The 15,353-nt window shown below is 43.2% G+C and overlaps 1 protein-coding gene across 1 annotated transcript; it reads left to right on the top strand.

Moving 5' to 3' along the window:
* The first annotated feature begins 2,887 nt into the window (after positions 1-2,887).
* Positions 2,888-15,353, top strand: adamts5 (ADAM metallopeptidase with thrombospondin type 1 motif, 5 (aggrecanase-2)). Its single transcript, XM_079462585.1, has 8 exons — positions 2,888-3,658; positions 8,720-8,852; positions 8,935-9,102; positions 9,203-9,486; positions 11,902-12,085; positions 13,593-13,768; positions 13,863-14,038; positions 14,197-15,353. The coding sequence occupies exons 1-8, from the start codon at positions 2,894-2,896 to the stop codon at positions 14,828-14,830; spliced, it is 2,520 nt and encodes an 839-aa protein (XP_079318711.1). The 5' UTR covers positions 2,888-2,893; the 3' UTR covers positions 14,831-15,353.

Genomic DNA, 15,353 nt, shown 5'->3' with positions numbered 1-15,353 from the left:
GCACAGACTGTTCCCTTCAGCCTTTGTGGGAAAAAAAACGTCCTTGCCACTTTTCAAAAACATTTTTGACACCCAGAGCGCTCCTCACCAGAAAAACATGTCAGGCAAGTGTTTGAAAAATGGCACAGACCTCATTCCTCGCTCATTTTAATCTCTCCATATTTGTTGACAGGTTGAGACACAAGCCAAAGGGTGAGCTCTGGGTCAAAACTTTGCCTTGAAAGATTCCCAAGCAAAAAACACTAGCTCACCTCTCTCACATCCACCCGTCCCACACTGACCACCCCAGGGTTTTCTCACATCTCTCTAACCTGAGCAAACATTCACTTCGGCAAGGTTAAGCAGGCGGTGGGCCGCAGACCCCCCAGAGCCTCGTCTCGTGACAGATAGGTGCCTCTATACCACCGGCTCATAACAACACTGTTTTGACCAGAGCAAAAGAAGCCAAATATTTGAAAACCTAGAATTGAAACCTGTATGCCGTTTCATTCTGATTAAAAAAGCATCATGTACGTGGTTCATTTAGCAGAACCACATTTAAACACAAAACATGGAAAACATCGCTCATGCTTCATGGAAGAGATGCTCACACAACTTTAAGAACGACATGAAAGTGACCGAATGATGAGATGTCATTTTTGAGTGTGAGTACATATAGAAAGATTTCAGACGTATGGAAAATTCCTTGTTGCCAGCTTGTCTTGTTGGGTTTGTCAGGTCCTTTGGGAAAGACTATTAAATGACTCAGCTTCAGTAAACAAACACCGGGCAGGAGATCCGTGAGGTGTCACGTCTTATATGCGGAGAGGCATTTTGGCACTCGATGCGATTTTCGAATAAAGACGCGCATTACACAACACGATTGACAGAGCTGAAAATAAACAACCGTTTCCATGACTATGAGGATTGGTAAATATTGTCTTACTGTAACAGCACTTAAAACGCATCCTCTTTTAATATAAGTTTAGAGGATAGAAAATACAATGAGACAAAGATACTAAAACAAGCGTGTGTGTGAGAGAAAGAGATAAACACTAAAGAGAGAGAGAGAGAACACTTTTTTCTTGCTCATAAATGATCCATTACATTGAGCACAAGTGCCATATTCAATAATTAAAATGATTTTACTTAACTAAAAGACTAGAACCATTGAAATCGTTTTGTCACCCTCGTGTCATTTTAAACTCTTTTCTTTCTTCAATGGAACATAAAATGTTTGGCAAAATCTTGATGCTGTTTTTAAACGATAAAACTCCTACATCTACAGAGGTCTGCGCTTTCTGTGTGAAAAAAATATATACTGAAAAATGTTTAATTCATTCTCATTCAACTGATGCCACTGCATCATGCCGCGGGTTATCACGTGACTTACAGACCTACTGTATATATTTTACGTTTGCATGTAGGCTTAATAAATGAAATTCTTTGCTTTTTTAAAGCGCTTTTAGTCTGTGTTTCTGAGAGAGAGTGAGTAAACAATGACATGACCCTTTGTGCCAGTGAGATGTTGTTCATGTTATGGTGTTGTTGTTGTTGTTGTAGTGGTGATGTCATAATACAGTGTTGGAATGACCTGCGGTGACCTCGGACAGCAGAACGAGAGCCTCACTAGTGTGCACTGTATTCAGCCACCTGTCTGCCTCTCTGCCCATCTGTCTGTCTGCCTGCAGGGATCGATGCTCTGTTGAGCAGAACAGGGTTTCCCAGTCATGGATTTCCTCCGTCACAGGCTGCTTCTCTCTCTGAACACCATTATGCAATAAGGTATAAGAGATTTTACACGCACATGCTATATATGCACAATGTACAGTAATTATTTTATGACGAGGTAACAATTAAAATGTGTAAGGACACATATATGAATTATTAAGCTACATTTTATTCATATTTCATTGCTGGGAACAGTTGGTTTTTGTTGGAGATAATTGTAACTAGAGGCTACTGTTTATATGTTGTGTTCAGACATTCTCAAACATTTGAAAAAATAACTTTTTGTCATCGGGGGCAGCAAATGATGTTCACACCAGAAATGTTCTCTTGTTTTTTAGCCTACGTTAACATGCACAATAGAAATCCCTGATAGCTGCATCAGGTTTAAAATACATTTGAAAACGAGAATACATTTGTTTGTTTTAAAGAAAATTCAATTTGAATGTATGCAGTACATCACTAAAACTCTGTACAGTACAAAATGTCTCTGTCTCAGAAGTATCCTTGTAAAAACGCAACAGTCGTGTTCCAGACTCTCTCGGATGCATGAACGCGCATTATTCCGCTTTGTTTTGCACGTTGTTCCGTTGTTTGTTTCTCGGCACCGGTGAGAGTCGCTCGTCGGTCCCGACGGCTTTCACCGGACTTAGATTCCGACACACACACACAAACAGAATGAGAGAGGAGGAGGGCTGGTGAGAGAGAGAGAGAGCGCAAAGGGGGCAGGACTCTTCCTCTCTCTCTTTCTCTGGTGCTTTTAAGAGGAAACTTTATGTTTTGTTCTACAAGTTCACTTTAGTTCCTTCTCGTCTATTCTCGCGCCTCTCTCGTTTCAATTTGTAGAAGATGCGCGCACGGACAAATGGACCCGCTTCCTAAATTCGTCTCAAATATCTGACGTGGATTGCAAAAGTCTTTGACTAAAGGACACTTTGGACTAAACTACATTTCTCCATCTGCTTAAATCATGTGGCGGATTGTGTTGTTGTGCTGCGCGCTGTCCGCTGCGTTGCGCGCATCTGGCTCCGTTGCGTTCAGTGCGTTCTCTACACCTGCCAAAGCGTCCTTACGCACACCTGCCCACCGGACCGGCGGGGTCTTGCGCACTGTGGATCGGATATATCACGGGGGAGGGAAAGCGGGTTATCTGTTATACATGGACGGCCAGAGATTTCAATTGGATATGGAGCGGGATGACTCGATATCGTCCCGTTACTTAAGCACGGGAGAGGACGCACCGCCGCTGCGCCGGGAATGCGTTTACCGCGGAACCGTGAACACAAACGCAGAGTCTCTGGCGGTGTTTAGTTTGTGTGGCGGGGGTCTTCAGGGGTTCTTTGCCGTGGATCACGCCCGGTACACCATCACGCCTATCATACGGGCAAAAGGACACGAGAATGACGTGCGTATAGTCGAGGATGCTGACGCGACGCACTCTCTCCACTATTACACCCGCGAGCGTTTCAGTTTCAAAGCCATGCCCGAGCTGCACAGCTGCGGCACGCGTGACGCGAAAAAGCGCAAAGGGACGCGCAAAACCCCCCGTCACGGTGAGGATGAATACGCGCGTGGACGAAACTGGTGGGCACAGTTCGTTAAGTCAGACGCGACGAAGCGACGCAAAAGGTCCGTGTCTCGCGCCCGGCACGTGGAGCTCCTGCTGGTAGCGGATGACACTATGACGAAGAAATACGGGAAGGACCTGCATCACTACCTATTGACGCTCGCATCAATCGCGTCCAAACTTTACGGTCACGCAAGCATCGAAAACCCCATTCGCTTGTCCGTGGTAAAGGTCGCTGTTCTGGCCGAGGGCGAGAAGGGGATTGATGTCTCCAAAAACGCAGCGGCGACCCTTAAGAGTTTCTGCAAGTGGCAGAACCAGCAGAACCCCCTGGATGATGACCACCAGCATCACCATGACGCCGCCATCCTCTTCACCAGGCAGGTAAAAAGCAGAAGCTGCAGATCCATCGGAAGAAACGCGCGTCTCAAAGCTCTGCAGACGCGCAATAGCATTTGCGCACTTTGCATTGTGGGTCGAGGGCGTGTGCGTACACTGTGTACTTTAATATAGACTGTAGTACAGGAGATTTTAAAGACATCTGTGGTATTGCATGTTTATTAACATGGCACTCTTGGTAACACTTTTAAATTTTTTAATATTTATTAATATTTCGAATGAGGGAGCGTTTAACATTTGTCTCATGTGCCAACAAGTATAGTACAATAGGTAACTTTGTAGAACTTCAGAGTATCATGGAAATACCGTGGTACATATGAGTAAAACTAAAGGCAAAATCTGATAATGTGTCCAGCTGGGAACTTCAGTCTCTCTCGCTTCCTGTTTCACATTCAACAGTGTCAAATAATTTCCTTTGTTACTGTTTCTCTAGCCAGGAGTCTTGGGAAAGACTCTTATGTCCTCATATAGTGTGTGATCTCTTGTGCTGTCCCTGCACATTCCTCACGCAGAATGCTTTTAGAATCAGCTGCCGCTGCCCAGATAGGAGTCCCGTTAACCACAGTGCTCTCCCTCACTCTCTCTTTTTCTGTGGAGCGCTGGGAACTGAGGAAAATAAACAGATCTCCCATTTGAAATCCATCCACCGGTTGAGACCACACTCGTTTGCCACCACAGAAGTCCAGAGTACGGTGCAGAGCGCCAGGCCTCCCTCAGCCCCCCTCACTTGTGGTTTGTGAGCTTGACAGGCTTCCCGATGAGTCTTGTGGTACATGTCATGCAAGGTCTTGTTCAGAGGGAGGTGAATTTTTAAACTAGGGTTGGGAATCGGGAATCGATTCTTCTTCAGCATCTTTTCATGACTGTAGAGGATCAACACACCAAATTCTCCAGAGACGAACGTCTCCCGGTAGTGGAGGAATGTCCTGGCCTGGTTCAGGTGGCTTGATGCCAGCGGTTTCTTTCCTCTGGCGAGTCCAGTGTTCAGCACCTGTTGGCGTGGACTGTGTTTAGGAGTGTGTGTGGTTGGGAAGTACCATGTCAACGTTCTGTGATGGGCTTAAAAAAAACAGACGCCCACTGAGAGATTCACAGCTGTGGGTGTCATTTCCTTCTAATGTATGTCCAAAGGATCCTTATGATCGAAATTATTTAAGTTTTCAAAAGTGTATATCTGTAGTTGTTTTAAACACACTCACTTATTTTGACTTAAAGGGATACTTGACCCGAAAATGAAAAATCTGTCATCACTTACTGTTGTTCTGATGAACGCAGAGAAAAAATTTGCAAGAATGCTTATAACCTGACAGATTTTGCCCCCCACTGACTCCCATGGTAGGAAAAATACAATGGTAGTCAAAATTGCCCCAGAACGGTTTGCTATTCTACATTCTTCAAAATATCTTCTTTTGTGTTCAACAGAACAAAAATCATTTTTCTAGCTCTGGTAGTCAATGGGGGGCAAGATCTGTTTAGTTATAAGCGTTCTTTCAAATATCTTCCTCTGTGTTCATCAGAACAAAGAAATGTATACAGATTTGGAACAACTCGAAGGTGACAGAATTTTAACTATCCCTTTAATAAATTATTTAGTTTCTCAAGTAAATTTATCTTGTTTGATTTTGAGATGACTGACATGAGACGACATCAATAGAAATTTGTTTTGAAAAAATAATTGGAGTAAGTCAGACGAAAGTGAAAACTTAACCGGTAAGTCAAACTGCACACAAAGAATTAAGGAATTGATGGTTCCGGTTGTTGTATCTGTCGCATAATAACCACATAAAGGTTTGGATTAAAATAACAATAGTGCCGTTTTTTTTAGGTAACCACTTCACAGTTCTGTTAAATTAGATTGACACCCATAAAAAATTTTAGTTCCTGTTTGCTTTTGTGATTACAGGAAGGTCAGGAGAGTTTAAGGAGACTAATACGAACTTTCTGCCAAATAATATATTGATTTCAATGAGGAGGATGCATCGCATGAAAACAGCTGACGCTTTGATATGCTTTGTCCGTTGGCCAATGAGAACTTCAGAAAGGCTAGTCGGGTCCAGAGGCGTTGAGAGAGAGAGTCGCGACAAGATAGTTCCAGGAATTAGTTTTTTCTTTAAATGCTTAATTTCTTTCATTTTTATAAATTAAATGATGTCTTTATATGGATTAAAAGTTTGTTACAATTGGTCTGTTTAGCCGTGGCCTCATTGAACTATTGAGAGCCTCCATGAACCGCCATTGCTGTGAAAAAACTGTTTTTTCAACGGAGTTGATGCAACTCTCTCTCTCAATGTCTCTGGACAGGTCAAGCTTTTTAGTCGATTTTACAGAGCATCAGAAGTCACCTTACACCTCCACTACAATTGTATTGCTAAAAATATTTCAAGCGTCTTTCCCACGTTGTTTATCTCTAAAGGAACAAAAAACGATTTGAACTGATAATAGCATGTAATGTAGTATCATTATTGATGTTATTAAAGAATCCTGCTATCGTGCAGGTCGCGTCTCAGAAACCTAATGGCCAAAATGAAACTGTTGACATATAGCTTATTATAATATTGCCGTGTGGCCCAGTTGTCATTAATAGCTCCGATCTCATTTCAGTCCCAGAATGATCTCAGGCGTGTGGATACGTCCATGCAGCTCAACGCATACCACGGCACGCCAAAACAAGGGCAACATTGAGAACTCCGAGGCTTATGGATGAATGTGTGAAAAGTCGTTACATCGGAGAGGAGACGGACACATGACTGCGCCGAGTCCACCGGAGACAATGCATCATGTGTCCACGCCGAGATGAGACACGCACTTTATCATCAGAGTAACTCTGTCCTCATGAGAATCTGAGACCACATTGTCTAAGAAAATCAATTGAGATATTAAAGACATCAAATGATGAACGCCTCAGTTGTTTTTCATCTTAGCCAAACGTATATTGTCTGTTTTGAATTCCAAAAGTGAGAGGCACACATTGACCTCCGTCCGCCCCCTGTTTGTTAGTTGTAACCCACTGGGGCATTTCACACGTCCCGTTGCACGGCGGCTATACGTTAACAGTTCACTGAAAGTCTCACAGATATTCTGTACCGCGCCAATCGATCCATCTACACACCCGCCGTCTGAAATCCTTTCGCTCGATGCCAGCGTTGGGTAGCAACAGTCTAGGATAGATTCTGGAGGATGAAGAATTTGTTTTGACCGTCTTGTTTTGTTTGAACGGTCTGTTTCAGAAACTCCCGGTTAAGAATTTGACTGTATTTTCATTCATATTTGGAGTTTGCTGTTGGTCTGGTTCTTTTACTTGAAAAACTACTTGAACACTATACTGCTTTAGAGTATCGTCCAAAGGCGTCCAGCCCTGTTGACATCAGGAGATTAAGATTTTGTAGGTTCAAGCAGTCCAGAAGACTGAAAGCCATAATGTCCCGCTCTGTAAACAGACCTCAGATCGGTTTGAAGAATAACCCAGGCCATATGCTTGGCCCCGGAACGCCCCATAAATCAGAACCAGCTGACAGAAGCTCGCGGCATTCTCAGGCCGTCACACCTAGAATCAAATATCCAGAGTCTTCTCCACCTACCGCTTGTCTTCCTGTCTGTCTGCGCTCGACATGTTTGCTTAAAGCGCTTGCCAAGTGTGAGAGCCGTGAGCCCATGAACATTCCCGTGTGTGTTTGCGTGTGAGTTGGATGTTCTGGAGTGACCCGTCAGGAATCTTGCGTATGTTTTCATCATTCCGGGACTTTAATGTCTCTCGGTTGGAGTTGGTGAAATAATGAACCACTAATATTCCACTTGCTTTTCTTGTTTGCAGGTGGTTGAGCTAGGATTACAAAGGGTACCTTCGTAAAAAAGCCTCTCACTTTTGATCTTTCTCTTTAACTCAGCTGATCTTTCTCTCTCTTTCTTGCTTTTTCTCTCACTCTCTTAGTCTCTCTCTTTACCTTTTACTCACTCAATCTATATGTTTATTTCACTAGTGTTTGTACGAGTCATTTCAATAATTAAGGCCTAAACAGCCCCTCATACCAACATGAGATCTCTTCTCAACATTATGCATGGTTTGAGGATCAAGTGTATGTTGTTTATCCGTCTGTGTTCAGGTTTCCTGTCGATCGAGCGGATGGCTAGACTCTCTCATCATAACACATTACACATGCATTCCTCATGAGCTTAACTCTGCAACCTGTTTACACACTCAGGCCTATAGACGCTCACACTCAATGTTGCCTTTTCAAACGCTGGCGGTCTCGAGGGGCTGGCGGTTTTAAAAGTGTCTTTCTTTCATGTGGCCTGTGAGCTGTTTGTGTTCGCTTGGCATCGGGTCCAGAACAGAACGCAGACTGTTTCTATCCTCTTTAACTTAGTAAACACACCGAACGGCTGTCATCAACGCTCCTGTGAAAAATCAACCTGTCTGCTCTTGTGTATGAACGTTTTCAGATTTTGAGAAATGTGAGCATTTGCATGTCTGCTAGGATTGTCAATGACATGTAACAGTAAACATGAAAGCGGGTCGCGTGTGAACGCGTGTGTGCGTGTGTCCTGGTAGACCAGCCCAAAACCTGGGGCAAATCTTTTAGCAAATGGCATGTGTTGGGAAAAACAAGATTTTTCATTTAACACATCTGTTTTCTTTTTGTTCCCATGCACGGTCTATTTCAAATCGATATTTCATGTCCAATTATTTGCACATGCAACAAGCAGCCGTCACAGCAGCTTATATATACATAATATTATATTGCGGAAAAATGCGATCATGTGACCTGATGTGGCACTGCTAGTGGTTGACTTCACAAACGTTGGGTCAAAGGAAACTGATGATTTCCTGTCAATTGGCCATCACTCCGGGGTCACCTCAGGGCTCTGTTAATGAATTCATTGATCTCTTGTGTAACATGTTAATGACGCTCAGGGGTCTTATACTCACTTTGTAGATCAATACTTATTTAACAACCCCCAAAACACATGGGACATAACCATGTGTTCGTGGTGTGTAGCCGTGTATCTTGTGTACTCACGACTCACGAGTGTGTGTGATGTGTGCAGGATCTGTGTGGACATCATTCCTGCGACACTCTCGGCATGGCTGACGTGGGCACCGTGTGCTCTCCAGAGAGGAGCTGTGCCATCATAGAGGACGACGGGCTGCACGCGGCGTTCACCGTGGCCCACGAGATCGGTATTGATCGCCCCACATACCGCAAGAAACAATGCATTCTCACACAAACATTCATGACATCACTTCCTGTGCGTTCGCTTAGGACATCTTCTGGGCCTGTCTCACGACGATTCCAAGTTTTGTGAGGAACGCTTCGGCTCCACTGAGGACAAGCGGCTCATGTCATCAATCCTGACCTCCATCGACGCCTCCAAACCCTGGAGCCGCTGCACGTCAGCTACCATCACAGACTTCTTTGACGACGGCAACGGTGAGAAAGCGACCGTCATTGCTGTAAACTAATATTACATGATAATAATAGATAAACCTGTTTGTACTGAATCTGTGCTCTGGTTTGTGTGTTGATGCAGCCGAGTGTCTGTTGGATTCACCTCGCCAGCCTCTGCTGGGTCCAGAAGAGCTGCCCGGTCAGAGTTACGACGCCGCCCTTCAGTGCCGTTTAGCCTTCGGCCCTGAGTACACCATGTGTCCGGGCATGGATGTGTGCGCCCGTCTGTGGTGTGCTGTGATCAGGAAGGGCCAGATGGTTTGTCTGACCAAGAAACTTCCGGCTGTAGAAGGTACTCCGTGCGGCAAGGGAAGAATCTGTCTGCAGGGGAAATGTGTGGACAAAACTCGCAAGAGACACTATTCGGTAAGTTTACCGTCTACTCATCATTCCCCATTATTCCAAAGTAAAACAGTTAGTATTTTTTCATCACAATGTAACACGTTTTGCCTTTGAAGGTTTTTTTTTTACCGTTCCTTCAAACACGTTCATATTTAAGTTATATTCTCATAGTCTCATTTGATTTGCGGTGTTGTCTACACCGGACACGACCGGCACGACACGACAAACCCATTATGGGGCTTCACACCAAACACGAATAAGCCATTAGCACAGGAAAAGATTTGTGAATGATGCGAATCGAGCGGCGCTCGCTTGTGTGACGTAATCTGATTCATATTTTCTAACGTCACGGAAGACGAGATTGAAACGCGTACGTTATTCACATTTTGCCTGTTCGCTTCTATTCGCGTCTTTGCATGGACTTTATTCGCGAGTAATTTACTCGTGCAAAATAATTTATTTGTGTTTGATGTGAACCCCCTATAAGGGTTTGTCTCTCTCGTTCTCTCTCTCTCTCTCTCTCTCACATACTCTATCTCTTTCTCTCTTTCTTTTATTTTATTCCTGCATTCTTCATCATATCGATCAATCTACTGCAGTGGATAAACTTGATATTTATCACCAGAATAACTCTCGCATTATCATTAGAAATAGTGTGAAATCTGTCATCATCTGTTCATCCTCTTGTCATTCAAAACCTGTATGACTTTCATTCTTCTTCATAATATATAAGAACATGGTCTGAAAAGGTTTAAACCAAACAACATTGGACTCCATTGACTTCCACAAAGACATTTCTCAAAAGATCTTCTTCATGTAGGTTTTTATTTTTGATTGAGCTATCCCTTTAAGATGTTTTTTATATTATTTGTTATTTTTTTATATTATTTTGAACACTCTATATTATATTCATGAGGCTGTTGGTTTATCACACAGTTTTGTCTGATCATCTCACAGCGGTCATCTGATGAATCATTCTGACCAACATATCATTCCGAGATTGAGATATCAGCAACTAAGAGGGCGTTTACAAAAATATAAAAGCTGCTTACAGTTTTTTAATCTCGTTGTCGCCTCTGTGTGAACTACAAACATTTGTGAGGCGTATTACAAATTCAGTCTTCAGAACCGAACCAGCGAGTTTTTCCAGCGAAGTTTAGATTTAGATGTACATCTGTGTTCATTTAAAGTGATAAACCAACAGAATCAGGAGCATTATAACGTATTTCAAATAATTGAAAATATATAAATAATATCAAAAACATCACCGTCTTAAAGGCACAGCTTGCCCAAAAATAAAAACCTGTAAGATATTCTTTCTCGTTCAGAGAAGACATTTTGAGAAATGTGTCCATACGGTGGAAGTCAACGGGGGTCGATGTTGTTTGGTTATCAATGTAAATGCAAACCTTTTCGAAAGGGTAAACGTTTCTTCTTTAATCAATTAAAGCACGTCAGGAAAAAGTGTTTTAGTTTCAAACACGTTTCACCAGCTGGAATTTCTCCTCCTGTCCTCCAGTAGGCCGGTCAGGTATTTCCCTCCACGTGTCACCGGTCATTAAGTGTTGAAAAGACTTATTTTTGTCCTGCTGAAGAATATCCCTCTTGTTTGAGCGTGTCTCTTCGTGCACGCGTGTTTGATTGTCGCGTGGAATTAGGAAATGCGGCTCTGTTGTGTTACACACATACACACACACACTGGTTCTGAAGTTTCTCTCCGCACCCTTCCTGTCGCTGGTGCGTGTTTTAGTATCTCACACAATCTTCAGACAGCACTGCTGCTGTTTTGTTGAACTTGCTCATAAGAGGTCAATGAAAATGTGTTTTCAACTCGACTGCCCAATCCTTCCTCGGCACCTCATGACATTTAAAGAACGATGTGATTGTGTTTATTAAACCATTAGAGGGTTTTTGGAGAAATGTCGGTGTACGTTTTATTTCAACTCCCAGCTGGCTGGAAGTATATTTTGACGATATTCGTTTGATGACACAACAGAAGGTAACAAAGTTATGAGGTAATAAATCAGCTGCCTGGGTCAACATCAAGGCATATTGCTTTTATTGCTCAAAGTGAAAATGTTTTGGTTTGGACTCGTCTTTGAAACTCGTCTTCGAGCAGCCGTCCTCATTAACAGCAGAAATGCTGTGCGTCACTGCATTTTAATCACTGCCAATCAGAACCGATTTAATATACAATATTAATAAACAGTTATGTGGAGCAGGATTTTGGACCAATGAGATTTCCCTGTAGTCTGTGTTGACACAAATAGAAACCAAGGCAGCTTTAGTACAAATAGAACCGTATACTACCATGCTGTTCATTTTTGTAGTATGCATACTATATGCATTATGCAAATTTCAGGTAAAAAGTTAATAGGTAATGGCAATTGCAAACTTTTTATCTGGTTAATGGTTTTTGATCTTGACTCTCTGTTGCAGACGTCTAACCACGGTAGCTGGAGCTCATGGGGTCCGTGGGGTTCGTGTTCTCGCACATGTGGCGGCGGCGTCCAGTTTGCACATCGTCTCTGCAATAACCCCCCGCCACGCAACAACGGCCGCTACTGCACGGGAAAGAGAGCCGTCTACAGGTCCTGTAACGTCAGCCCGTGCCCACCAGCCGGTGAGATATCGCAGCAAAATCACACAGCACACATTAACACATCACAGCAAAACTATACCACTTCACTGCAAAATCTAAGCACATCGAGATATTTCGACAAAATCACAACGAAATCACATCAGGGTGAAATTAGTGCATCAACAAAACATATCACGACAAAATCACGACACATCACAGCAATGAAATCACAGAATATCAATCGCAACAATCACAGCAAACTGTTGGCACATCCATTTTTCACAACAAAATCACATCAACACGTCACAGCAAGGTCAGTGTATCAACGCATCGCAGCACAAAATGTATTACAACAAAATCGCAACAGCTAAAATCACAGCTCATGACACGTCAATGCAAAACCACGAGCACATCAATGCAACGTCTCAGCACGTCAACACATTCCAATAAAATCGCATCACATGAACACATCACATCGAAATCAGTGTATCAACGTTCGTAGCAGATGCACAGCACAAAAACACATTATAATAAAATCCATCCAACGCATCAAAGCACATCAACACAAGATGCCAAAGTTTGCAACCAAAAGTCAGTCAGACATCAACTAAAAATTGCTATACTTCTCATATATTTTAAATACAAACGATATGAGCCAAAGGTCACACATCCTACACATCACAGGAAAATCACAGGGCTTGACAGCAAAATCTGCAAAAACACCCGGATCCATACCCTAGTGAGCTGTCCACTTAGACAGCATACCCTGAGCATCATTGGTGCATTAATAGGCATGAGAAAAGTTTCCCACAATTCCTTGGGTGATTCTCACAAAACCACTGAAACATCATGGCTGTAAAGATTTGAATTATAAAACATACAATAAACATAGATAATTGTGGGTTTTTTTGACATAGGAATGAATTATTTATGTAGTTCATTGCTTTTTCTGCTGGACCATAACGCATCCCGATTTCTCTGACTGCATTATATGGAGTAAAATTTTGATATTGTGAAAAACCAATTGGATCTACTAGATGTTCCCAAAAACACAACAAAATATGATTGACAGATTATTCATGTCTAATAAAATTAAGAAATAGTGGAAGAAAGAAATATCCAGGACTGATATTCTCATCCTCCGTAACGTTCGTGTTTAAACACACACAAAGATATTTTTATGAAGTTTGATTTTATGTGATGAAACGCATCTGCTAGTACCACAAGTTAATAATGTATTAAAATATAATTCAGTAAGGTCTTATTTTGTATCATTTATAAACACTTGCTTGGGCATCATGGTTGTTTTCAGCAAATCGTGCTACGAGATTGACAGTTTTAAATAGTTACGGTAATTTTTAAGGCCTTTTTTATGTTAAACTGTCCGTAAAAGTTTTTAAATTATTGCCTTTGTTTTTAAGAAAATCATGTTTGACATCATGAAACCAAGATTTCGTGAGAATCACCCCCTTATATATTCTTCCTTTTAATCTAGTATTTGTTCACATATGATGTACACTTACTCGTTGTGTCATTGTGTCTTTGTTAGCTAAGAGTTTCAGACAGGAGCAGTGTGCACTCCGGAACGGCCCTCAAACAGACCCTAAAGGAGTGAAGACTTTCGTTGAATGGGTACCAAAGTATGCAGGAATTCTGCCTAAAGACATGTGCAGGTTGACCTGCCGAGCGAAAGGGACGGGATACTACGTCGTGTTCTCCCAGAGGGTGAGTGTAGAATGTTTTGTGGAGAATGTGTGTTGCACATTGATGGGTGTGAATATCCAAACACATTTTGCTGCAATGTTCATTTCTGTGCCAGGTGATTGATGGGACAGAATGCCGGCCATACAGCAGCTCCGTGTGTGTTAAAGGAAAGTGTGTGCGCACGGGCTGCGATGAAATTATTGGCTCTAAACTTCAGTTTGACAAGTGCGGGATCTGCGGGGGGGACGGAAACGGCTGTATCAAAGTGGCTGGAAATTTCACCAAGAAGAGGTTAGAAATTATAGACATGCAAACATACAAATTAGACTGATTTAAGTCATTTGCAGATGTGACACGTGGTCCTTAATCAACCTACTTTGTTAGTCCTGGAACAGGGAATAACAAGTCACGTGTGTATTTATGTTGTGTGATCTCTATGTGTCCTGCAGTAAGGGCTACACTGATGTCGTGAAGGTTCCCGAGGGCTCGACGCACTTCAAAGTACGGCAGTACAAACCTAAAGGCCAAGCGCGATACACAGCTTACCTCGCTCTGCGCCGACCCGGTGGAGAATACCTTCTGAACGGCAAGTTCATGATCTCCACATCAGAGACGGTCATCCCCCTCATTGGCTCTGTTCTTAACTACAGCGGGTGGAGCCAGCGAGACGAGTTCCTTCACAGCATGGGTCCTGGAGCGATTCAAGAAAGCCTGCTGTTGCAGGTGCTCGCCACGGACGCTAAGAAGCCTCTAGACATCCGTTATAGCTTCTTCATGCCCCAAAAAACGCCGCTTCCCCCTCGGACATCCTTCGTATCTTCGGGGACCGCTGCTGCGATGTCGTCTGCTGAGATCTTGACGTTCACTACTGAGGTTCCACCGACGATGGAGCCTTCGTCAAAGACGCCCCCAGCAGGATCCCGGTGGGTGACGGGACCTTGGATGGTGTGCTCTAGGACTTGTGATATGGGCTGGCAGAGTCGCACAGTGCAATGCAAAGACACGCAGGACAAACTGGCCAAAGGCTGTCCGCTCGGCACCCGGCCGTTGGTGTTCAAACACTGCCTGATAAAAAAGTGTTGAGGATCGATAAAACGAACTGAGGAAGTATGTAGTTCCTGGTCGACCATGACAGGTGTCCAGCAGAGACACGGGCTACGTGGAGCACATAGACGCTTACATGACTGAACCGTTGCTGGTTCGTGTAGACTGACAGTTGTGTTTGTATAAATGCTGTTCCATGATCTAAACACAATCACTGTGGGATCCAGCAATTGTGTTGTTTTGTGACTTGGACACAGAGCTTCAGCTCTTGCCTCAAATGTGGAAAAGTGACCGGCAGATCGGTCGCTCGATTCAGCTCGCCCCTACGACAACACCGCAACCGTTTCCTGACAATAACCCTTAGCACAGATAGTGCAGTACACTGTCAACGTTTTAATCACTGTTCAAAAGTGTTATTGGTTGCTAGTTGCGCTCCTACTCGACTGCAGTATCCAAATGCATCAGATCATGAGCTTCATTCATCGTCTTGCATTGGTAGTCATCACTGCTCATTAAGTTGATCTCAACACAGACTGCCTCTCATGAAATGAAATGACTTCAG

Source organism: Barbatula barbatula (genome assembly GCF_947034865.1).
Source record: "Barbatula barbatula genome assembly, chromosome: 8".
In the NCBI taxonomy this organism is placed as follows: Eukaryota; Metazoa; Chordata; class Actinopteri; order Cypriniformes; family Nemacheilidae; genus Barbatula; species Barbatula barbatula.
The sequence above is the reverse complement of the archived record's forward strand: the minus strand, read 5'-3'. Positions and strand labels throughout refer to the sequence as shown.

Bases quoted from the DNA above. Each gene is read 5' to 3' on its own strand.
- adamts5 (XM_079462585.1), top strand. From the start codon at position 2,894: ATGGAGCGGGATGACTCGATATCGTCCCGTTACTTAAGCACGGGAGAG. The intron at 9,103-9,202 runs GTGAGAAAGCGA...GTGTTGATGCAG, and splicing joins CTTCTTTGACGACGGCAACG to CCGAGTGTCTGTTGGATTCA. The intron at 12,086-13,592 runs GTGAGATATCGC...TGTCTTTGTTAG, and splicing joins CAGCCCGTGCCCACCAGCCG to CTAAGAGTTTCAGACAGGAG.